The sequence below is a fragment of the Squalius cephalus genome, assembly GCF_949319135.1.
Source record: "Squalius cephalus genome assembly, chromosome: 13".
In the NCBI taxonomy this organism is placed as follows: domain Eukaryota; kingdom Metazoa; phylum Chordata; class Actinopteri; order Cypriniformes; family Leuciscidae; genus Squalius; species Squalius cephalus.
The window spans coordinates 25,271,070-25,297,418 of NC_137134.1; the positions used below are offsets into that span (position 1 = coordinate 25,271,070).

General features: G+C 42.4%; 3 protein-coding genes across 2 annotated transcripts; all 3 read right to left on the reverse strand.

The window, feature by feature from the left end:
* The window catches only part of LOC307169725 (SLAM family member 9-like), a 114,329-nt gene that overhangs the window by 32,624 nt on the left and 55,356 nt on the right, over nt 1-26,349 (reverse strand).
* Nucleotides 318-8,833, reverse strand: LOC307169726 (uncharacterized protein). The gene is made up of 6 exons (XM_079890522.1): nt 8,699-8,833; nt 3,621-3,959; nt 3,006-3,311; nt 1,803-1,925; nt 1,607-1,653; nt 318-939 (listed from the first exon to the last, which is right to left on the reverse strand). Exons 1-6 carry the CDS (start codon nt 8,769-8,771, stop codon nt 916-918), a joined length of 912 nt encoding a protein of 303 aa, XP_079746648.1. The 5' UTR covers nt 8,772-8,833; the 3' UTR covers nt 318-915.
* Nucleotides 11,388-13,268, reverse strand: LOC307169733 (SLAM family member 9-like). The gene is made up of 4 exons (XM_079890528.1): nt 13,163-13,268; nt 12,306-12,644; nt 11,913-12,209; nt 11,388-11,831 (listed from the first exon to the last, which is right to left on the reverse strand). The coding sequence occupies exons 1-4, from the start codon at nt 13,203-13,205 to the stop codon at nt 11,695-11,697; spliced, it is 816 nt and encodes a 271-aa protein (XP_079746654.1). The 5' UTR covers nt 13,206-13,268; the 3' UTR covers nt 11,388-11,694.

Here is a 26,349-nt window from a genome sequence, read left to right on the forward strand (position 1 = left end):
TTATAGCCTACTATTTGATTTATTTATTCAAAAACAAGGCAAGGATAGGCTACTAAATGATTTTTATCAATGTAATGTGACGGCACATGCGTATCTCATATTTTCCTAATGTTTTGTACCATTAAACATGGTATCACGTAGATGAATATGCATGTGCAAATGATATGCAGATGAGGTTATGCATATAAAACTAGCGTTGTAAGCTCCATATGGTTATTTCGGGGTGGAGACGCATGTGAACAATCTTCCTCTGACTGGGATTTATAAAGGCTCTGGCATACACACGGTATAAATCAGAATATTTTTGCCGTATGCCATTTTTGCCTTTCAGGCGCACGCACACTTTTAGTAAGGATCCTACACACAGTTTTATAAATGAGACCCCTGGAGAGATGCGGCTTAGCTGCACTCACATGCCCTTTGTAGGCGCTTTCGACGATGGGCAAGGGTTATCATGAACATTCTAACCGGTCTCCTTCTACGCAGCCCCATACACAACAAACTGCGATGCGCTCTTCCAAGTGCATAAATAAGACGCACATTAACTGCAGTATGAAATCTTAGTACCTGCTTGGATTGAAGCTTTCACTGGATCATTTTTAGCTAAAACTTGTTCTTGCTTTATTTATTATTGTTACATTGTTTAATGGATAAATTCATACACAGTTCATAACTGTGTAAATAACTAAGAATATTAAACACACAAACCAGCTCAACTCAAGTTTAGACAAGATTATACTGTTTTAGGAGTTGGTATGAAGTTGGACAGGTGCAGTCAAGATTGAAATAAAAAAAAATATGAATGCATTTTAGTGTTCCCCCTAAGGGGATGGAGAGAGTTTGCTTTTGCTTTTGTATTTGCGAGGGGTTCACCTATGGGTATTTCTCACACCAAACTGTACAGTTTCCCTCCTCTTATCCATGGCCCTGATCGGTCACCTGTAAGTAAAGAAACATTTGGAAGTCAGAGAGGGACAAGAGAGACCAGTGCTGATACAACACATGATACAGTCTCACCCCCAAACGTCACATACTGACGCGTCTTGACCAAACGGCAATATACGACGAAAAGGGTACCCCTAAAACGTCCGTATGTGACTATTCGGGTTATGGGTAGGTTTAGGTATGCGTTAGGGTACCGCTAAGAGGCGCTGCTGGTGCGCTTATGTCTTCGTCTCATATGGACGTTTTAGGGGTACCCTTTTCGTCGTATATTGCCGTTTGGTCAAGACGCGTCAGTATGTGACGTTTTGGGGTGAGACCGGGCTGCAGAGAGATGAGGAAAAAAAGCAGAAAAAAAAAAAAAAAAAACTTCACACAAAGCATGTTAAAATGGGGAATAAAATGTCTAAGATAATTCAACAAATCAATACCATAGGTTCCAACATCTATTTAAAATCAAAGATGCATGATCATGTAAATACATGCACCAGATGAACAATAACTGGACTGAAGCCAAAAGTCACAAACCATGCATTAAGAACAGAGATGTTACACCCAACACACTGAGTATCTAAACACCTTTAGACAAGATGAAAAACATTTTACAACCTGGTTAAAATAAATCATTTACAGGTGTCAGAAATTATGAAATAACAGGTCTTACCGGATCTAAGGTTTCATTTGCACAATCATTCTTTTCTGCAGTCTGGGCTGTTGAATACAGATCAATTTATACAATTAACAAGGCTTTATGAATTCGAAATGGAGGTTATAAGACTTTATCACGTTTGAACACTATCAGAACAGGACTGTAAAATTAAGAGCCACCCATAAATGTATCGGCTGTCAGAAATACTTGCCTTTACGTTTTGCTATTTTGTTAAATATACAGCTACATAACTTCAGCACAACTACAATTTTGACTGCTAGTAGCAGAAATGCAGCTGTTATCACCAGTATCCCAATAACATGTTGGTGGAGTTCTGCAAGAAACAAAGCAAAAACACAAATCAGTGTAAACAAGATTCACCACACATCAACAAACATGAAATAACACAAGATCTGATGGAGTTCTTAAAGATTTAAATTAGCAGTAAGTGATTTCTGAGAAACACTGATATTTGAAATCGACACCCAAATGTAACAGGTATAAAAATTATACTTTTAAACATATTTCACACAAAATTGTTCATTTACATATACCTGACCTGGCTGCCTGATCAAATTGAGTGCTTTCCCCTTTAATTGTTGTGATGTCATGAACCAACATAATTTCCTGTTCTGTCTCCTCTTCCCTTTTGCATGCGAGAGGTCAATTTAATTTGGTTTCTGATCATTTTATTTAATCTTTATTGTAATTATTGGTTTTATGTCTATACTTCACCTCAATTTATGTGTATAATGTTATTTTACTTACTTGTGTGATTATTTTTGGTCATTTGACCTTTTTTTAATTGTATTTTTGTCTCCTGCTATATATGTGGAAATGAGAGCACATGTTGTGTATCATCTTTTCTCTTGCATCTGGTATGTTTTTTCTTTTTATACTTTTTTTCTTGTTTAATGTAAATTTTCTTTACTCGATTTATGTTTTATGCACCTTTTTATTTACCCCTTTTGCATTGTAACTGAATGGAAGAGAGAACATCCATTCAGTTACTAAGAGGTTCACTAAGAGGTTGCTTAATTGTTCTTTTGCAACAGAGAGAGGAATAAAAGATCCAGCGAAACTGCCGCTTACTGTCCCGTGTTTAACTACACAAAACACACAATGCAGACAACAACCAGTTACACCTGGTGCCGTGACCCGGATAGGAGTGAGGTTTACGGTGGTAAGTGTAAATGTCATAAGCCAGTAAGAGCTGTGTGTTTAAACCTTACTCCCCTGATCTCAAGAGGCGCTGAGCGGGTCAGTTTTACTGGTTACACAAACAAACACACCCCTCCCTTCACTACTCAGCCCCTCAAAATAACAAACATGCTAGCGCATTTGTGTTTCATATGTTTTCATTAAAAGACACAGGTACTGTAGTTCAGTGAATGGACTAATAATGCTGACGTACTTGGACACGTGTGACAGAGTCGACTGATGTCCAAAAGTTTGGTCTGGTGTGTGATGGGATTGTAGATCACACAGCTGTAAGTGTTGTTATCCTGATATTCCACCTCCAGAGGTAGAGAGAGACTGATGCTGAGATCAGACACACTGATGCTGGACAATACACTGATTCCTTTGTACCAGGAGAGAGTCACATCTCTCACATTCAACACTGAACACACCAGTGAACATCTGGACACTGTTGATCTTGATGATGATGATGAAGAACAGTCTGAAGAGTCTCTGGTGATGACAGGAACAGGCAGACGAGCTGGAAAACATTAAAGAAAAAGTAAAAGTAAGTATTATATCAGTATATAATATCAGTATTATATATGTTTTTTCTATTTGTTTTGAAATTTATTTTTATGCTTCACCTTCTGAGAATATGAAATTGCATTTAAGCAACTATTTAATCAGTTTTTGTACATATTGATAATTTCAGCATTTGGTAGGTCATTTTAGTTGCAAATTGTGCATTTGAATTATTACTTTATTGTTTTATTATTGAGTTCAGACTAAAATTAAAAGTTAATTAAAAATTATAGCATTTGTGACTTGATTCATGCAGTTTACTCACCATAGACAGTAACACTAAATCTCTTGAATGAATATTCTCTGTTGCTGATGATCTGATTCTGTAGTTTATAAAGTCCAGAGTGTTCAGTTCTGATGTTTCTGATGGTCAGAGATCCAGTTTGACTGTCCATCTGGAGTCTGTCTCCAAATGTCTCAATACTGTCAAACATATTAATGGTCCATCTAAAGATTTCAGCAATACGAGTCTCTTGAGGTCCAAACATCCATAATATATTATTATTTCGTATTCCAGTAACATCAGAGTTTAGAGTGACAGAATCTCCCTCAGTCACCGATATTAAATTCACTCCATCTGTATCAGCACCAAACACACCTGAAACTGAGATTTTAATACAATTGGTACCCAATAATGAGGAACAAAGACATTTTGTAATAAATACATAATATAAGAAACCAAAATGTTATTGAAGGCAAAATTTTCAGCCTATTGGATGATTTTGTTGGGTTATTTTCACACTGTTGCATAACCCACTGCTGCAATTCATTTTTCATTGATAGTAGAAATTAGGCATAATTTGAATCATAATTTATGTATATTTTATGAATATTTTTCCAAATCTCCGTTGCTGCACATTCAGGGCTTTGTGTGTGTGTGTGTCCGCGCAATGACACCATAGACAGTAAAAGAAATGGACACAGCGACCCCATAGATTTCAACGGAGAAAAGTGAAGTCAATTAGAAGCACTCACTTCCATTGGCTGACCGAACTGCACAGACTCAAACTGAGCTTGACAACGTAGATGTGACGTGAGCAACCGGTCTGTCTTCTAGTAGCTGTGCCAAGAGAAATCTGAATCATTCCCTTCCGAATCTTGCAGAGACGGAGAGTGTGAGTAGGAGCTGTCCATGAGCTAGGAGCAGGAGCAACTTTATGACTCTCTATGGGCTTCTCCCTTGACTTTATCGGACTTTATGCCTCCACGTCCCCCCGATTGACTGCGAGCTTCTCCTCCTGTCTATACGGTAATTTCCAGAGAGTCGTGTGGTTATGACGCAATCGTTAGCCTATTTTTACAAAAACTGCCTCTATGGGGCCATAACGTAAGATACAAGGTAATGGAGCCTTTTATACATTGTCATGTTTCTTTAGAAATAAATAATGGACAAATGGAGTCTTTAAACACCTCAGATGTAAAGTTATTCGCTGTCAAAGTGACGCCAAAATGAATGGGAGTCAATGGATTGCTAACAGCAGGTGATGGTTTGTTAGCCAATGGCGGCCCCCGGGGATGGTTCGCTTTCCGAGTGCTGGATTACCCCCCTGGATGATTCAAATTTGCCGCCATTACTTTTCAGTTGTTTAGTTCCGACCCACAGCGGTTAGCTGATCTTGTCGAGTAATTTTGGATCTGTATCAAGGGCAAGCGGGAGATTTGAATTCAGTCTATTCTCGTGAAGTGGATTACGAGATCAACAGTGGTTCAAAGCAATCGTATTCGTCAAGAGCAGCCGTGAGCAGGAGCCCTGTTGTCAGTCAGTCAGTTCGGATTCTTCTGAAATAACGCCCTTTTCAGTGAGCCTGGTTCGTCACAGCGGGCATCATGACAACCGATCACCGGCTGAGGTAAGAGTCTCATTATACTACATGTGAACGATATTTTATATTACATTTGTGTTAAGTTTACAGTTTCCAAGCTAACGTTACATTCTTAAATGACATTAAGTCATAACTGGCGAGAGCTGGAGGGCAAAAGAACACTGAAAATGTAGCATCATGCGTCTTTCAATTTTCCATCTGTTTTTAAGAAAGATTAGTTGAACCCACATCTCAAAAGACCTAAAACAAGCTTCAGTAGACTTGTCATTCATATCAAAGTCTGTTTAATTGTGTATAAAATCTTCGTTAATACGTAATGGTATATGTCAGTAAATCAATCTCTTGAATTGCGGGACATTTTGAAACCCTGTCTGAAAGCTGAAAACTCTTCTCTTAAAAAACATCCTTGTTTTTTTTTTATAGTAAAATTATAGTAACCATGTTTTTGGCGGATTGATTACCATTTTTAAGGTTTTTCAGTTGAGGTTTTACACTGTCCCAGTGGAACATATTCTGACATGTGTAAATGTAATACTGAGTTTAAAAAATATATATATATATTTTTTTTTTTGTGTGTGTGTGTGTGTGTGATTTCAGGTCACGTGGAAAGCAGATGATCATGGCAAACAAGGAAAATATCGTAATGGCCGAGTCTTCTGATTCCCTAAGATTGCACTAAAAGTGGCAGAAAATTTAATTTGGTTATACTGTATATTTTCCCATGTGAATATTAATTTGATCCTTGTGAGGCCACTGTGGCATGTTGCTGCACAAGGTTTGGTTTTGCTACAGTAAAACCATGATTGTGTTAGATTCCACCCATCTATTTTTTTTATTTTTTTTTGTATAGCAACTAGGCTCTGTCATTTTAAAACATGGCTTTTCCTATCACTTAATGACACATATCTCTACCTTTCATTCCAGCCAGAGGATCTGACGGTTACTGCTCGCATCTCAGCCTACCTGATGGAAAATTCTTGCTGGATGAATGACCTTCACCTTCAACTCAACCTTGCCAAGGCAGAACTGCTTATGGTTTCAGCCAAACCATCCTTGCTGTGTGATCCTGCTGATTTGCCTTCTACAACATCAGAAAGATCTGGCCCTTCCTATCGGAGCCACACAACTCCTTGTCTAAGCTCTTGTTCTATCCAGACTGGACTATTGTAATACTCTCCTGGCAGCTCTTCCAGCATCAGTCAAACCTCTGCAACTGATCCAGATGCTGCAGAAAGACCTAAACTCACTGCTTCAGATCTATGTGTGTCTCCAGAAGCTTGTGTTCTGCAAGTGAACAGCGCCTTGTGGTGTCATCATCCCAAAGAGACACAAAATCACTTTCACTGACCTTTCCCTGGACTGTTCCCTGCTGGTGGGATGACCGGCGCAACTCAACACATTTTCAAGAAACTGCTAAAGATCATCTTTTCATAAACACTTGACCCAATAATACTAAATGTTTGTTTTAATAAAAAAATAAAACACTTGCTTTTTGTACTGTGCTAGACTAACTGGGACTTGTCACTGCACTTGTTGCTTCTATTGTTCTATTTTTAAGTCACTTTGGATAAGAGTATTTGTATTAGAGTATAAAGGTATGCAGAAATAGCCTTTTAATGTGGATAATTTTACATGTTCTAAATTACTAAGCATGTATTTCTTATCATTCACGTATCTTGATGTTCAGTGTTTATGTTTAATGACTAATACTGTAAATTTGCAGATATTCTGTACTTATACATTTAGTTAATTTAACAGAAAGTGACTGTAAATTGGCCAAAGTTGTGAAATTGGATCTGTAAAAATTTAAACTGTAAATATACAAACTTTGTATTTTAATTTATGTACTTATTGCACTTTATACATAACTTCATAGTTCATAGTTTACACAGGAAAACTATATATTAAAAGATAATTACTGTAGATAGACAGCATTATTATAAATAACTTTATAAAACCGTAAATTTACAGTTTAACCTGAAAGTGAATTTTTTTTATGTAATTTGACATCATTTATCCGTTTTTCTACAGTTTAATAAGCCATTATCAACATTAATATACTGTCATTTTATTCATTTTGACTGTAAAGTCAGTTCTGTAATTTACGTTTTTTTGTATGGAATTTTGTGAAATGATTATTTGCTGTAATTTAACGGAATCCGTCTGGAAACTTTGCTGCCGTTTTTTTTTTTTTTTTTTTAACAGTGTTAGTTCCGCACAAAAGAATGATTTTAAAGACACTTCATTGTTGTTTCACTCACTCGTGCGTACCGTCAAACTTGAGGTGTGTAGGCCTATTCAAGAATTATTTTTTCTTTTCTTTTTGCATATGTTAAAAGGTTAGTTCACCCAAAAATAGACATTTTGTCATTAATTATTCACCCTCATGTCGGTCCAAACCCGTAAGACCTTACTTCATTTTCGGAAAACACAAATGAATAATTTTTTAATGAAATCCGAGAGGTTTCTGACCCTACATGAAGCAACGACACTGCAGAGCTCTCAGATTTCATCAGAAATATCTTCATTTGTGTTCAGAAGATGAACGGAAGGTCTTACAGGTTTGGAACGACATGAGGGTGAGTAGCCTAATTAATTACATAATTTTCATTTTCATTTTTTAACTCTTTAACTTCAGGGGATTTCCAAGTTTTAGCTGTCAGTAAACTGTAATTGGTTGTTAATGTTGAAAAGCCTGTGATTATGTCATGATTCATGTCTGTGTTCCCCTGTCTTGTACCATGTTTAGCAGTTCCCCGTAATATTTAAAGCCTTCTAGTGTCCCAGGTGTCTCTGGTTAACCACGCCCTCTTGTTATCTTGTTTAGCTTGTTTGCCTCTGTACTAAAACCCTGTGTCTTGTGTCAGTGTTTGTGGGTTCTTCTGTAACGATGTGGTTGAATGATAGGAGGAAGCAGGATCCACGTGCAGCAAACTTTATTAAATAAACCCAAAACTAGACGGACCCAGGACAAACAATAACAAAGTCAAGAACCCACAAACACTGACACAAGACACAGGGTTTAAGTACAGAGGCAAACAAGCTAAACAAGATAACAAGAGGGCGTGGTTAACCAGATACACCTGGGAGACTAATAGGCTTTAAACATTACGGGGAACTGCTAAACGGCAAGACAGGGGAACACAGACATGAATCATGCGAGGTTTATGTACATAAAATTTATATAGCTGCGAGAGCTGATGTAGCCTACTTATTGGTTTTCGAGTAAAAGTGTGACGCTGGTTGCAGTTCTGTAATAAAACTCTTTATTTTGCTTCAATTGTTCCTATGCCATGTTTCAGTAAAACCTCTACACAAACCATAAATGCCTTTGCAGGGTCACTTTTACCTACTTTGTGTTTATTAACCCAGACATTTTTAGTGTGTTGAAGTGTTCTAATAAATATTGAGTTTTAAGAAAAAAGTTGCTGTGTATGACTGAAAACAATTTTGATATTTAAACAATTACTTGCATGTTAGGTCTGTTTTGACAGAATTTTATGAAATAAATCTGACTTACCATTTGTGATCAGAATGCACAAGCAGATGAAAGCAGTGTCTGAAAGCATATTCTTCAAAATATGTCCGAACATATCTGCTCATTAAAGCGTGTTTTCCATGTTCGCAACAGACAAATTCAGGCAGGTTGTTAAACCTGGAGGTATGAGGGGGAAATTGTTATAAATTTTCTGGTTACATAACACCACACCCTTTTGGGAGAGGGGGAGGTGTTGGGGCTGTGATCAGAGACACTAGAATCACTTGCGTTTATTTATAAAACATACAAGGAAAAAACATGGCCTATAATTCTTTTACTTGAATTAAACAAAGTTTAGTCAAGTCAAGTCACTTTTATTTATATAGCACTTTTTAAAATACAGATGGTTTCAAAGCAGCTTTACAGTGATAACAGGAGATTAATGCAACAGATATATATACATATATATATATATATATATATATATATGAAGAGTTCAGATGCAAAAGCCTCTAAGTGCCATCTGAAATTTTCTTCTAGAATGATCATTTTTATCAAGCTCGTATATTTAAGTTCAGTAATTTCACTTAAATGACAATTATTTTCATTGCCATTTAAGTGAAATTACTGAACTTAAATATACAAGCTTGATAAAAATGATCATTCTAGAAGAAAATTTCAGATGGCACTTAGAGGCTTTTGCATCTGAACTCTTCATATATATATATATAGTAGCAAAGAAAGTCATTATTCAGTTTAAGTAAGTTCAGGGTTGATTCATTTCCGTATTACCTGCGTCCTGACTCTCTGTGGTCATTAAAAATCCCAAATTTGCCCCTTGGCCTCTGTTCATCATGGCCTCCTAATCATTCATATACTGATTGGCTTCATCACTGTCTCCTCTCCACCAGTAAGCTGGTGTGTGTGTGGTGGGCGTTCTGGCACAATATGGCTGCCGTCGCATCATCCAGGTGGATGCTGCACATTGGTGGTGGTTGAGGAGATTCCCCCCTTCCATGTAAAGGGCTTTGAGTACCCAGAAAAGCGCTATATAAATGTAACAAATTATTATTATTATGTGTTTAGTCCATCGTCATGCGCGTTTGAATGCGTATGTGTGCAGGCATGTACTCTTTTATTTCTGCTGCTTTTAAATTTAAATCAGGAACGGGCAACTCTGGCCCTTTTGAGGTGGAGAGTTTAGCCTACCTCCAGCCATAATCGAGTACATCTGAAAATGTAACCAAAGTCTACTTATAGACAATCATGGGCAGGTGGGTTTGAGGTTGGAGCTAAATCTGCAGGACAGTGGACGCTGAGGGCCAGGGGAGCCCACCACCACTGCTTTAAATCATGCAGAACATTATTAGGCTTACATAAAAGGAAGAAATGGTCACATCTTAATGACAAATTAAATAACACAAAAAATAGTCTCAAAATCTTTATGAAGTTCCATTTACGTCAGTTAGGGAGGAGTGAGCCAATCTAATCTTTCAATCAACAGCCTGAGTATATAAGCAGCCGCTTCCCTCTCTCTAGCATCAGCTGTTCCAACATCCCAACCAAACATTTCTCTTCCCATTCCTTCCGCATAGGGGCAGCCACCACAGCAGCGCAGAGGGGCCTTTCCGATCACCAAATCAAAATGCTAGGTCGATGGTCGTCCCATGCCTTCGAAACATATGTTCGTTCAGATCTGCATAACATTAGACAAGCACAACAAACACTAGCATCCGTCTGAGTCTGGGCCGCTTCTCCCTACTATTTTGCATCTTTCCGCTTACCTAGCCCCGCAGGGCATGTATTCATCTGGATGCAGTGAGAGCTCTCCCTTTTCGTATGTCCCTTGGGTGCAGCGGGGCCTCATGTCTTTACGTGATCTAAGCCCCCCGCGTCAGAAGGACGGTAGTTCTGCTTTTTCCTTAGGGAGAATCGCTTTGGATATCAGTGGCCCGTTTGCCTTTAGTGACGAGGACCTCCTTCCCCGTCCGTGACATCTGGGGGCCCCTTGTTCCTTGACTTTTTACAGCTGGGGCTCCATGTCATGGACGCTCTGGCAGGGCATTCTCCAGCCTCGTACTCCAACCTCCAGTCCCAAGATACTCCCGCAGGAGTCATTTCTGAAAGTCACTGTCGCAGCAGTGCAGCAGCGAGATTTACCCCAGTCAAACTTCCACAAGCCTCATGTTGTTCACTCAGCAACGAACGCAGGCACACACTTTCAAGGGAGCACCATTTATAGCTCCACGTGGTGGACATAGTAGGGACACGCGTTCATATCATGTGTACTATATATGTGACCCTGCATCACAAAACCAGTCACAAGTCGCACGGGTATTTGTGGCAATAACCAACACTGAATGGGTCAAAATGATAGATTTTTCTTTTATGCCAAAAATCATTAGGATATTAAGTAAAGATCATGTTCCATGAAGATATTTTGTAAATTTCCTACCGCAAATATAAAACATTTATTTTTGTGAGTGAATGCAGAAAAATCTCAATTTAAAAAAATTGACCCATGTGACTGTTTTTGTGGTGCAGGGTCACATATAGATATATGAATTCTGTAATATCATTTCTAAATCATTTGTTTTTTATAGGTCAGTTGTTCACACATAATGAATCGCAGTGATCTGAATGAATGCTGCTCACACAGAATGCTTTTTTTGCCCTTTATAACATGAGATGCAGTGCAGTGGAGTGGAATGAATAACCATGCAAGGCTTTTAATTTAACATTTTTTAAAGTTTAATTTATTTGACACGTCAAATACGACAGTCTACCACAAGCTGATATAAAATAAGAGCAATGGACCACAAAAACTAAATGCAAAAACAAGATAAACTGTAGCCTGCTGTTGAAATATTATCTTTGTTAACTCCCTTTGTCATGGACTTTGTGCTTTGTAACTTTGTGCTTTGTAACTTGTACAGATTGTTTAGATGCACAAACAGCTATTACACACTAAGAAAAAAAAAAAGAAAAGAAAAAAAAGCATAATAGTTCCCCTTAATGTGTGGTAAGATTTAAAAGCATCACCCCCTGGTCCTGTCATATTGAATGCTTCCAGATTTGATGTCATAAACCAGCACTGCAACAGTAGCCACGCCCACCAGAGCAGAGATGACCAATCGGATCACAGCTTCAGAGAAACCACAACAGTGGACAGAGTCTGAGGTAGGAAACAGAAGAACAATAGTGTATTTTAACTCTTTCAGATGTGTAAAGAGTACTAACATTAATGCTGACTTGCCTGAACATGTGTGACAGAGATCAGTGTTGTTGAGGTGTGTAGTTCGGTTGGTGAATGAATAAGACACGACACAGCTGTAGGAATCATCCAGACACTGAATCTCCAGAGGAAGAGAGAGACTGATGCTGAGATCAGACACACTGATGCTGGACAATACACTGATTCCTTTGTACCAGGAGAGAGTCACATCACTCACATTCAACACTGAACACACCAGTGAACATTTCTGACCAGATGATCTTTCTGACACTGAAGGGTTTTGCAATAAATCACTGATGACAGGAACAGTTAGAAGACCTAAAAAAATAAAAAAAAATAATAATAACATATATATACTGTATATATATACAGTGTACATATATATATATATAATGATTTATTCAGTTAACTCACCATAGACAGCAATGTTGAAAGTCTTGTGTTCGATCCTTTCATTGATGACCTGTAGTTTATAAAGTCCAGAGTGTAATGTGTTGATGTTTGTGATGGTCAGAGATCCTGTCTTCTCATCTATCTTTAATCTGCCTCTGAATCTCTCCTTCTTACCACTATCATATATAGAGATGATCCGTTTATAGATTTCAACGATATGAGTCTCTGAATTGTTATGTCTAAATGTCCACAGTATCTGTTCATCTCTCTGTATTTCAGTAACACCAGTGTGTAAAGTGACAGTATCTCCCTCCATCACTGATATCATCTCAGTTTCATCTGTATAAACACCAGACACACCTGGAGCAAAACAGTGAACAACAAGTCAAATATTTTCCATCTCAGATACTGTAAAACAGTTGCGAATTGCCATTTTGTTGCCATTTAACATATCCAAACTATTAAGACATACTTGAATAGTTAAAGGGATAGTTGATGAAAATTCTGTCATCAATTATTCACTCTCATGTTGATCCAAACCTGTATGAGTTTCTGTATGAGTTTCACACAAAAAAAATATATTTTGAAGAATGTTGGTAATCAGACAGTTGAAGGTAGCCATTGATTTTCATGATATGGAACAAAAAAATACCATGTAAGTCAATGGCTACCTTCAACTGTTTGATCTGTGTTCAACAAAAGAAATAAACTCATACAGGTCTGGAACAACATGAGTAAATTATGACAGAATTTTCATCTTTGAGTGAACTACTTTAATGTAGAAAATATAACGATTTAAACTCGGTAGGATGACAGATCATTGCTGACTATACATGCAAGACTAAAAGAACTGAAGACATAAAAAATGTGGAACTTACCACCTAAAAGCCACAAGCAAAAACAAATAAATGTGTAAACCATATTCTCTAAGATTATATCCTGCGAGATATCAGTCAACAGTCAGGTGACACTATGCTATGGTGCAATGTTTCGTTACACACCGATGCGTGTGATGTTCACTTGACCTAGAAAGCAGCTCTATGCAGATCCACATGCTTCAGTATGTGGAAAAATAATTCAATGCAATAAAAAAAGTTGTTTAACAAATTGACATACAATCAAGGGAATTGCACTATGGAATATAGAACAGAATACTGAGATTATTTTGGCCTAAGTATTGTTTTAAATTGCACAGTATGTACTTACATAATATTTATGTGGTGAAAATGTTCATGAATAACAGGAGAGAAAAAAAGAAAGACATGACAGAATTCTCCAGTGATGTGATAATGTACTGTATATACACTGTTGGACATTGTTAGTACACAAAAAAAAACACACAAAAAAAACACTTTTTATAACATGAAATTATGTCAGTATGTTACTAAAAATATAATATTTCATATTTAATTCGATTGCATTAGAAACTACATTCAGGCCTGCAACAGGAAATCATACATACAATCAGCTCATATACTTCTATTTTACAAAAAACATAAGCATTCCTCATTGTTTCACACTTGTAGAGATGGCAGTTGATGGTAAGTCCCTACTTCCTTGTCAACATAGAAAGGAGAAACGAGAAACTCTTCTTTACATTGGGACTTTCAAAGTGGATTTGGCTCAAGATGGCAAAGATTGCTGTATTGTTACTCAAAGCATTAATTTGCTGTAAGGCTGTTTACTCTGAAGTTAAGGGCCAAACTGTCAGTCAACTAAACCCACCAACCTACCCACACACACTTTCCACATATACAATCAATAACCTTTAACCAATAGCCTGCATAGACCCCATCTCGCTTTGGCTCAGAAACCCAGCTGGAAAGTGTGTCAAGGTGCATGAAGATGCTTTCTGCAAAAAGGAAAAGAAAAAGGAACCCCTTAAAGCCAGTGTATTCATGTAGAATTACATTTTCAGTTAAATTTGTGATGTACATTCATAATTTCCCTATTTAAAACATCTTATTCAACTCTACAATAATAAAACACTACATTAAATCTTCTCTATTATTTCATATTTTTAATAGGCTACTGTAAAGGGCTGATATCCACACAACACACCACTCTGTCTGGTTTTACTTCCTCCACCCACTGTAACCCTACACTCTTAAGGAAAATGGTTCTTCGGCTTGTAACAATATTTATTTGCATTACTATTAGTATATATATATGCCTGGTCTTATATCTTGTTGCCTCTATTTGGGTTTTACATTTAGAAAAAAAAAACATGTTCTTGTTCATGTACTTTTATTTTTCATTGACATGGAAGATTGTGGCAAAAAATGACAGTGCTATACCAGTTGTTAGCTGAATACATTCATAAATAACAACTGACATTGAACACAGATGTGAAGACCAAGTTCCAGTGAAATATTTTCACTATCCCCTATAATGTCTTTACTTCCTTCATTATGTGTGTATTCTGAGTAGCAGTTTCTCTCTGCAGATGATAAGGTTATGATACGGGACAGCATCTGATTGAGTTTAGAGTTACATTGGCCAAAATGACATTGGCCACAATTATCAAAAATGGACAGAATGACCATTTAAAAGGAAAAAGTTATATAAAGTCATGGTATAGCTTTAATTTTGTTTAATTATTATTATTATTATTTTATTTATTTTTTTGACTGGGTATGTTAGGCATAAAGTCTGTTAGCCTACTTAGGCTACTTTGTGGAGAAGAGGAGTACCCTTAACTGAACAGAGCTTCTCACACTTACATGTTCAGTTAAACTAAAAGAGAAAAAGACATGATTGTTAGGAAATTATTGTTACAATTTTCAAAGTTATAATTTATAGACATTTTAAGAAAAAAATCATGTACCTGTTGAGAGTATGTTGACAGTCCGTGTAGTAACTGTAGTTGTAGCCGAGCTCCAGAAAATCAGTAATGAGGAGGCTTTGACAGTTACAGATTTGAAAAACAAAAAGGCGGGAATAAAGAACCCTAAACTCTAACACAAAGAACCATTTCAGCATATAAAGGGTTCTTCAGGACGATATGGTAATAAATAGAACTTTTACTACGTGTAAAGAACCTTTAAAGAACCATATATTTTTTTTAAATTGTACAATAATCAGGTAATCTCTTCACAATACTTATGTTCAACGTTGTTATGTAGGCTATCCTAAAAAAAGTTGGTACTGAAATGTGTTGTGCACCCTTACATCAAACCAGTCACATGTTTGTTTTTATGTGTGTGTGGATTTGAGAACATCACCCCCTGGTTGATGTCCTGCTGAACTCCTCCAGATCTAATGTCAAACCATCAGCCAACAGTAGCCACGCCCACCAGAGCAAAAACCACCAATCAGATCACAGCTTCAGTGAAACCACAACACTGCAGAGTCTGAGGAAAGAAACAGAAGAACTTTAACTCATTTTTAGTTGTGTAAAAAGCACTAACATGAATGCTCAAGAAACCATACCATACCTTTTTTTTTTTTTTTTTTACAATTCACTCAAGACACACAGGAACAGACACAGATGAGAGAAGTTCATCCTGCTGGAAACTTAATCAGAAAATCACAAACTCATCTGAGCTTCCTGCTGTTCGTTCACACACTACTGTTCTCATTATAACGTTCATTTGTGGACGCGACAAAACCATTTATCACATCCTCTCTCTTATGCTTTCTTCATTTACTCAGCAGAATAAACACGTGAAAGAACCCTGATCTATTGACAGCTCAACATTTATCACCAAGGATTTCCATCAAGATCAGTTCAACCACTTCTAACAACTGAAATACAAACACATTTAAATTTTAAAACATTTATTTTTCTTAACATATTGAATCATATTAATTTCACTAATCATAAATATTCAAACATCTGTATGAATCATCCAGACACTGAATCTCCAGAGGTAGAGAGAGACTGATGTTGAGATCAGATTCATTCACATTCAACACTGAACACCGCAGTGAACATCTGGACTCTGATGATCTTGATGATGATGAGCATTGTAAAGAGTCTCTGGTGATGACAGGAACCGGCAGAGGAGCTGGAAAACATGCTTTCTTTTTAGCTTTACTTACTTCCAATTTTTTTTTTTTTTTTTTTTTTTTTGTCAATTCAAATATATTGGGCAAATCAACTGCATTAACAGAGTAAATTAAGTTTAGTTAACTCAAATAAAATACTTGAAGTACATGAAATATCTGAAGACTTTTATATCAACAAATGGAAAAATATGCACAGATAATTTCAACAAGTTAGTAAAGAAGATAATCTGAAGCATTTTAAAAGTTATAATTAATTGATTTACAATTGATGAATGTTTCTGATTACCAAAAAAATAAAATAAATTAATAAATCAAATAGTAACACAAGGAGTTTCTTTCTTTATAAACAGTACCACATTGAAAAATTACAATATGACATGAAATAACATCATGCATTTTGCAGTTCCCTTTAACCAATAAATAAAAAAGATCATTGGTTATATTTTACTGAGGAAAAAGTATCATTTTATTCACTTTACTCACCATAGACAGTAACATTGAATCTCTTGTATGAAATTCCTCTGTTGCTGATGATGGTCAGAGATGTCATTTGTATCAGTGTCATCTATCTTGAGGTTCAAACATACACAGGATCTGATCTTTTTACTCTGTATTTCAGTAAAATCAGGTTTTAGAGTGACATAATCTCCCTTCATCACTGACACTGACTAGTGTAGTGAATAAATGCTCCACATTTGTTGATTAAAAGTGTTAAGAGTTTCTCACCGCTCAGAACAAACAGAATCAGAACACAAAGATGAGAAGACATCGTTACAGAAACAAACGTCCAGCCAAGAGTCAGAAGAATGACTTCCGGATTAAAAAGCTCAGGTATTTTCAAAGTCAAAACTGCTAAATCAAAAGTAAGCTGGTATTAGTAGTCTCTGTTCTCTGTCTCGCTCTCCAGATAAAGTTCAATGTATTCTTTATCTTCCTCTTAACATTTCAGAAGCCCTCACATGTGTGTCTCATGAACAAATGTTTCATCACAACATATCTTTCTGGATTCCTCTTTATTTGAAAACTCTCATTTCAGGTTCTCAGAAGGTTTGTGGTTGTGAGAATAATGCTCGTCTCACACTCTCACGAACACAAATAGACATTATTAACTGAACATCCGGCCAGCTCATTAAACCACAAGCCTTCAGTTCAAACACATTTACTGAGCTAAATAACACAAGAGCTGACTCTAAAACATGTATAATGTTTCAAATATACGAGTATACTACACAATATAATGATGAATGTCTTTCAAACTATTTGAATAAGTGGATCAAATGTTTATTGATTTAATTGTCTGTTTTAGTTCAATTCATATTTTATAGGCAGATTCATCAAATGTTCCTAAATTACAAGTTGAGCACATTCCATTATATCAAATCTAATGCATTTGACACTTTTATGTTAATGCATAAATCTTGCAACCTGAAGATCTGGTTAAACTGATGGTTTTGGTGTGTTGAATGAGGAGTGATGATCAGTGACTGGTGTCAGATCTAAAGACGGTAGATGATCTCTGTGTATTCTGACATGCTTTTCTGATCTAAAACACACACACACACACACACACACACACACACACAGAGAGAGAGAGAGAGAGAGAGAGAGAGAGATTTTCAGTGTATTTAACATCAAGTGCTGCTTTCTGACATTTCACACTGATATCATATATTTTAGATTATATTACCAATATAAACAATATGTTAAAACTATTAAAAATGTTAATAATGTAATTTAGGCTCTTAGTTGTAAAACCAATTTGCATTAAAGAGGGTTGTTGTCTTATCAGTTAGTAATATAGTAATACTTGCCCTCTGTTTTTTCTCGGTTGCATTTCTTGCAGCAACAGTAAAACACACATGTAGAAATGAACAGCAGAATCACACAAACTTCTATTATAATGAATAAAGGAAATGTAGGCCTATCCCCAAACATTTCTGTAATAAATAAAGAGAAAATGGTCAATACTTTCAGTCAGACTTCATAGACAGAATGAACTGCACATTTACAAAGAAAAAAATAAGAAAGTTGTAAAATGTTGCTGCTGACATACCTGGACATATGTGACAGAGATCAGTGATGTTGAGGTATGTGGATCGGTTGGTGAATGAATAAGACACTACAGCAGTGGTGTGTGTGCGTGTGTGTGTGTGCGTGTGTGCGTGTGCGTGTGTGTGTGTGTGTGGGGGGGGGGGGTCAAGCCCCTGCCCCTTTTGTCTGAAAATGTATTGTGCCCCTCTCTGATGAATGTAAGTAATAATTATTATTAAAATAAATATTATAATAAATAAGAATACACTTATACACCATTGCCACTAACAATAATAATACAAAAAAAATTGTAAATAAATTTTTTTTTTGGCGGAAGCATTTGGCGGAGGTGAAGTGGTAGGCAGAGTTTCCTTTGCAGCGCTATGTACGCAGCAGTTCGCCGCGAGTCTTCAAACTGCACGGGCAGCATGCAGGTAACATTAAGCTAATACGGAAAAGTTACATTTATCCTACCATGCTACTGTAAAAGTTGCAGCAGCATGCGAGTTATGCTTAACAATCATAAAAGTATAATTTCAGCCGCATTCTGAGTCTGACAATTTCATTCGTTTTTATCCAAGGCCATAGCAAGTGTTATTAGCTTGGGGAAATAGCCTACATCTAGTGAAAGGAAATCGTCTCGGTTACGTATGGTAACCCTCGTTCCCTGAGTAGGGAACGGAGACGTCTCGTCGGAGGAGTTTCCAACGAATTGGGATCAAGCTAGGGAGACCAACTGTCTTCGAGTGAAATAAAACGAGCCAATAAACATTGGCATGCAAGATTTGCATTCCGCGGCCCGCCTACCGGCACGGGTATAAAGCGGAAGCAAGCACATACACAAACGCTTTTCGCTGAGGAGCCGAACGGTGTCCAGTCCTCCGCGAAGGTACAGCAGCATGGCGACGGGACGAGACGTCTCCGTTCCCTACTCAGGGAACGAGGGTTACCATACGTAACCGAGACGTTCCCTTTCGTTCGGGAACTCCTACGTCTCGTCGGAGGAGTTTCCAACGAATTGGGATCCCTAATAAAACGCCATGGTGCTGGCCCCTTCCAGCGCCCTGCCTAAGCTTCAGCAGCAGTTTCTTGAAACTTATCTCTTATGTGCGGAAGCTTAGCTGGGAGAGTCACACTGCTGTTCCGCAAGACCCGCTCAGTGGACATTGGATAACACTGGGAAAGCGTGTCCAAGATGTAGAAGGGAACGCTGCGGAGCCCAAAGCCTGCCCGAAAGGAGGCACTAGGAATACACATGTGCACTAGCCCGTAGGGTACTGAACATATGGCAGTCTCTGAGGTAGTCCCAGCCCGTAGGGTGGGAGCGTGCTCAGCAGAGACGACAGACACAGTCTGTCAAGGGGAAGACACTGGCTAACCCGGAGGGTAACCAAACGTGGAAAACACCTATGGGGTCGCCGTAAGGGACCACACATAGGACCCCAGCCTGAACTCGGCTCAACAGAGAGGAATAGGCCTGGCGACCGGCGATCCGCCTCGCCTACCGCCGGAGGGGGAGACGGAGGAACTCACGAGGTTAGCCGTTTGTTGGGTAACCAACGGAGCAGAATAACGCACGTATCTGGCCCCTTGGGCAAGAATGGCGTAGCAAGCCGACACTAACCTAATTCCTCGCGCTACTGGTCGAAGCGAGTACACGGGAGGAAACAGGTTCTACACGGAGGCTATAAAACCTAGCGAACGTGTTGGGTGTCACCCAGCCCGCAGCTCTACAAATATCTGTCAGCGAGGCGCCTTGAGCCAAAGCCCAGGAGGAGGCAACACTCCTAGTAGAGTGTGCCCTCAGCCCGGACGATATCATCCACTAGCCAGTGGGCTAACCTCTGCTTGGAGACAGCCTTCCCCTTCTGCTGGCCTCCGTGACAGACAAGAGCTGGTCTGAGGTCCTAAAGCTTTGAGTCCTGTCAATGTAACAGTGCAGAACGCGAACAGGACAGAGCAAAGCCAGGGCTGGGTCTGCCTCCTCCGGGGGCAGCGCTTGCAGGTTCACTACCTGATCTCTAAACGGAGTGGTAGGAACCTTGGGCACGTATCCGGGCCGGGGTCTCAGAACAACGTGAGAGAAGTCCGGCGCGAACTCTTGGCACGATTCGTCTACCGAAAATACCTGCAGGTCCCCTACCCTCTTGATGGATGCCAAAGCGAGCAGGAGAGCTGTCTTCATTGACAGAATATTTAAATCGACTGCATGCAAGGGCTCAAAAGGTGGATTCTGGAGTGCTCTGAGCACTAAAGTCAGATCCCAAGAGGGTACAGGGTGCTGATTACGAGGAGGATTCAATTTCCTAGCACCCCTCAGGAACCTGAGGACCAGGTCATGCTTTCCCAAGGACTTACCTTCTACTGCATCGTGATGACGTGGGTGCCAAAGAGTGCCCCGTCTCTGAGAGAGAAGGTCTTTCCTCAGAGGAATGGGCGAAGGAGGGGCTGTCGCGAGGAGCAGGAGTTCTGCAAACCAAGTCCGGTTGGGCCAAAACGCCGCAACTAGCAGGACCTGTTCCTCATCCTCCCTGACTTTGCACAGAGTCTGTGCGAGAAGGCTCACTGGGGGAAACGCATACTTGCGAAGACCCTGGGGCCAGCTGTGCGCCAGTGCATCTGTGCCGAGTGTTCCTTCGGTCAGGGAATAAAACAACTGGCAATGGGTCGTGTCCGGAGAGGCAAACAGATCTATCTGAGCGGCTCCGAAGATTCCCCATATCAGCTGGACCACCTGGGGATGGAGTCGGCATTCATATCCCTGGTGTGCTCAATCGTACGGCCGATGAGCTTTCACGACAGCCGCCAGGCCGTACGATTGAGCACACCAGGGATATGAATGGCTCGAAGCGACCTCAGATGCTTCTGACTCCAAAGGAGAAGGAGGTGGGAGGCGAGTCGCGACATACGACGGGAGCGTAGACCACCATGGTTGATGTACGCAATGGTCGCAGTGCTGTCCGTTTGGACCAGTACGTGCTTGTGTCTGAGAAACCCCTTGAGGAGACACAAGGCTAGGTGTACTGCTTACAACTCTAGGCAGTTGATGTGCCAATGCAGCTTGGGCCCCGTCCACAGACCCGAGACTGCATGCCCTTTGTACGTGGCCCCCCACATCATGGCAGAGGCATCTGTGAAAACCACAGCATGCCTGGAAACCTGGACTAAGGGCACTCCGGCCCGAAGAAATACAGGATTCGACCATGGGGAGAAGGTTTAGCGACAGTGCGGGGTTACTTTGACCCAGAACGTGCCGCTCTGCCACGCCCACCTCGGGACTCGATCGTGAAACCAGCGCTGAAGCTGTCTCATATGTAACAGGCCGAGCGGCATTACTGCGGCTGCGGCTGCCATATGCCCCAGGAGCCTCTGAAACTGTTTCAGTAGGACCGCTGACTTGCCTCGAAAAGACGTGAGGCAGTTGAGCACTGACTGGACGCGTTCCTCTGTGAGGCGCGCAGTCTGGGCGACCGAGTCCAGTTCCATACTGAGATAAGAGATCTTCTGCACGGGGCAGAGTTTGCTCTTGTCCCAGTTGACCTGAAGCCCCAGCTGACTGAGGTGCCGGAGCACCATGTCCCTGTGATCGTACAACACATCTTGCGAGTGCGCCAGAATGAGCCAGTCGTCGAGATAGTTGAGAATGCGAACGCCTTGTTCTCTCATGGGAACAATGGCCTCCTCCGCGACTTTCGTGAAGACACGGGGCGACAGGGCCAGCCCGAAGGGTAGGACCTTGTACTGATATGCTCGACCCTCGAAAGCAAACCGTAGAAATGGTCTGTGTCTGGGACGAATCGAGACATGAAAGTACGCGTCCGTCATGCATTCGAAAATGCGTTTCTGTGTGAGCATTTTGAACAGGAGCTTGTGCAGGGCCCGATTCAATACTCGCAGATCCAGGATTGGCCGCAACCCACCGCCTTTCTTGGGTACAATGAAGTAAGGGCTGTAGAACCCTGACCTCATATCGGCTGGAGGGACTGGCTCGATCGCGTCCTTCGCTAGCAGGGCATCGATCTCTTTCCGCAAGACAGGAGCATCCACCGGACGCACACGGGTGAAGTGGATGCCCCTGAACTTGAGAGGCCGGTGTGCAAACTGAATTGCATAGCCGAGCCTGATGGTGCGGATGAGCCAGCGCGACGGCCTCAGGAGCGCTAGCCAGGCTCCGAGAACCCGCCACAACAAGCCCACCTGCACCGTCGGCGTACCCGCGGAGGGGCAGCGAGGTGGAGGGCAGGGACACGGCTCCAGTGGCATTGTAGCGGCCGAGAGCGGGGTCTGGGTGTATACTTAGACAACATCTACCGGCTTCCACTGGGGGACAGACGGTAGAGAAGACCCGAGAGTGTTCTGCTGCGGGCTGTCGCCTGGCGAGGGAAGGGGAGGAGACGAGGAGCGAGGCCCAAGGGCGGCTGCTGGTCTTCGTGCCTTCCCGCCCAGCGGCAGACAGGAGTGACATGACCGGGGTGGCGCCACTGCTATCTGGGAGCTGGGGAGAGGGGAACGGGAGTGGCGCCGTTCGGGGGCAGCGCGCACTGCTATTCTGACCCTCTCGGACGGAGGAGACTGGTCTTACTGGTCTGCCAGCCTCGACCGTGAGGGGAAACGAGGAGCGAGGCCCAGGGGCATCGAGTCCTGGTTTCCACCTCCTCGCCCAGCGAGAGACGAGAGTGACCAGGCCGTAGCCCTCACTGTCATCTGAGCACTGGGGCCCGTGAGTGTCTCAGAGGAAGTGGACTGCTCAAACTTTGGGTACCACTGACTGGATGACCAGTGGCGGAACAGAAATGAAATTCTCCACCCGACCCTCCCCATAGGAGAGACATAGTCTCTCCAGCGTGTCCTAGGTCTTCCCCGGGGTCTCCTCTCGGTGGGACATGCCCGGAACGCCTTCCCGGGAAGGCGTCCAGGAGGCATCCGGAAAAGATGCCCGAGCCACCTCAACTGACCCATCTCGATGTGGAGGAGCAGCGGATCTACTCTGAGCTCCTCCCGAGTGACAGAGCTTCTCACCCTATCTCTAAGGGATCGCCCAGCCACCCTGCGGAGAAAGCTCATTTCGGCCGCTTGTATCCGGGATCTTGTCCTTTCGGTCATGACCCACAGCTCATGACCATAGGTGAGAGTAGGAACGTAGATTGACTGGTAAATCGAGAGCTTCGCCTTGCGGCTCAGCTCCTTCTTCACCACGACAGACCGGTACAGGGACCGCATTACTGCAGAAGCTGCACCGATCCGCTTGTCAATCTCCCGTTCCATCCTTCCCTCACTCGTGAACAAGACCCCAAGATACTTGAACTCCTCCATTTGAGGCAGGAGCTCTCCACCAACCTGAAGCGGGCAAACCACCCTTTTTACGACTGAGAACCATGGCCTCGGATTTGGAGGTGCTGATTCTCATCCCAGCCGCTTCACACTCGGCTGCAAACTGTCCCAGTGCATGCTGGAGGTCCTGGTTTGATGAGGCCAACACGACAACATCATCCGCAAAGAGCAGAGATGAAATCGTGTGGTCCCCAAACCTGACCCCCTCCGGCCCCTGGCTGCGCCTAGAAATTCTGTCCATAAAAATTATGAACAGAACCGGCGACAAAGGGCAGCCCTGCCGGAGTCCAACATGCACCGGGAACAAGTCTGACTTACTGCTGTCAATGCGAACCAAGCTCCTGCTCCGGTCGTACAGGGACCGGATAGCCCTTAGCAAAGGGCCCCGGACCCCATACTCCCAGAGCACCCTCCACAAGATGCCGCGAGGGACACAGTCGAATGCCTTCTCCAAATCCACAAAGCACATGTGGATTGGTTGGGCAAACTCCCATGAGCCCTCCAGCACCCTGTAGAGGGTATAGAGCTGGTCCAGAGCTAGTCCAAAGGCACTGTCCCCGACCGCCACGCGATGTTGCAGAGGCGTGTCAGCCAAGACAGCCCCACAACATCCAGAGACTTGAGGTACTCAGGGCGGATCTCATCCACCCCCGGTGCCTTGCCACCGAAGAGTTTCTTGACTACCTCAGTGATTTCAGCTTGGGTGATGGACGAGTCCGCCTCCGAGCCCTCAGCCTCTGCTTCCTCAATGGAAGACGTGACGGCGGGATTGAGGAGATCCTCGAAGTATTCCTTCCACCGTCCGGTGATATCCCCAGTCGAGGTCAACAGCTGCCCACCTCCACTGTAAACAGCGTTGGTGGGGCACTGCTTCCCCCTCCTGAGGCGCCGGACAGTTTGCCAGAATCTCTTCGAGGCCGACCGATAGTCCTTCTCCATGGCCTCACCGAACTCCTCCCAGGCCCGAGTTTTTGCCTCAACAACCACCCGGGCTGCAGTCCGCTTGGCCCGTCGGTACCCATCAGCTGCCTCAGGAGTCCCACAAGCCAGCCAGGCCCGATAGGACTCCTTCTTCAGCTTGACGGCATCCCTTACCTCCGGTGTCCACCACCGGGTTCGGGGATTGCCGCCTCGACAGGCACCGGAGACCTTACGGCCACAGCTCCGAGTGGCCGCGTTGACAATGGAGGTGGAGAACATGGTCCACTCGGACTCAATATCTCCAGACTCCCTCGGGATCTGGTCAAAGCTCTGCCGGAGGTGGGAGTTGAAGATCTCTCTGACAGGAGATTCGGCCAAACGTTCCCAACAGACCCTCACAGTACGTTTGGGTCTGCCGAGTCTGTCCAGCTTCCTCCCCGCCATCGGATCCAACTCACCACCAGGTGGTGATCAGTTGACAGCTCCGCCCCTCTCTTCACCCGAGTGTCCAAGACATACGGCCGGAGGTCAGATGAAACGACCACAAAGTCGATCATTGACCTCCGGCCTAGGGTGATGGACACCCTTATGCTTGAACATGGTGTTCGTTATGGACAAGCTGTGACTAGCACAGAAGTCCAATAACAGAACACCACTCGGGTTCAGATCAGGGGGGTTGTTCCTCCCAATCACGCCCCTCCAGGTGTCACTGTCGCTGCCCACGTGGGCGTTGAAGTCCCCCAGTATAACGACGGAGTCCCCAGTCGGAGCACTTTCCAGCACCCCTCCCAGAGACTCCAAGAAGGCCGGGTACTCTGCACTGCCGTTTGGCCCGTAAGCACAAACGACAGTGAGAGACCTATCCCCGACCCGAAGGCGTAGGGAAGCGACCCTCTCGTTCACCGGGGTGAACTCCAACACATGGCGGCTGAGCTGGGGGCTATAAGCAAACCCACACCAGCCCGCCGCCTCTCAACATGGGCAACTCCAGAGTGGTGAAGAGTCCATCCTCTCTGGAGGAGTGTGGTTCCAGAGCCCAAGCCGTGCATAGAGGTGATCCCAACTATCTCTAGTCGGAATCTCTGAACCTCACGCACAACCTCAGGCTCCTTCCCCGCCAGAGAGGTGACGTTCCATGTCCCTAGAGCTAGATTCTGCGTCCAGAGATCGGGTTGTCTAGGCCCCCGCCTTCGACTGCCGCCCGATCCACTTAGCACCGGCCCCTTACGGTCCCTCCTGCAGGTGGTGGGTCCACGGGAGGGTGGCCCCACGTCGCTCCTTCGGGCTGAGCCCGGCCGGACCCCATGGGGGGAGGCCCGACCACCAGGCGCTCGCATACGAGCCCCAACCCCGGGCCTGGCTCCAGGGTGGGGCCCCGGCTGCGCCATACCGGGCGACGTCACGGTCCTCCTTTTTTTTGTCATCATAAGGGTTTTTGAACCACTCTTAGTCTGACCCGTCACCTAGGACCTATTTGCCTTGGGAGACCCTACCAGGGGCATATAACACCAGACAACATAGCTCCTAGGGTCATTCGGGTACTCAAACCCCTCCACCACGGTAAGGTGGCAGTTCAAGGAGGGGTTCTCAGTTCCACACTCTAGCGACTTAAGGTCTTTTGCCTTTGTAGGGCAGAGTTGTAACGAGTGTTTTGTGTACTTCGCTGTGTATGTTGTTGATAATGAAAGGGAGAGAGAGAGAGAGAGTTTATGGATAAGACTTTAATGCGCACTGCTTATACTATGTTTATTCAGCTCTTACAGTGATTCAC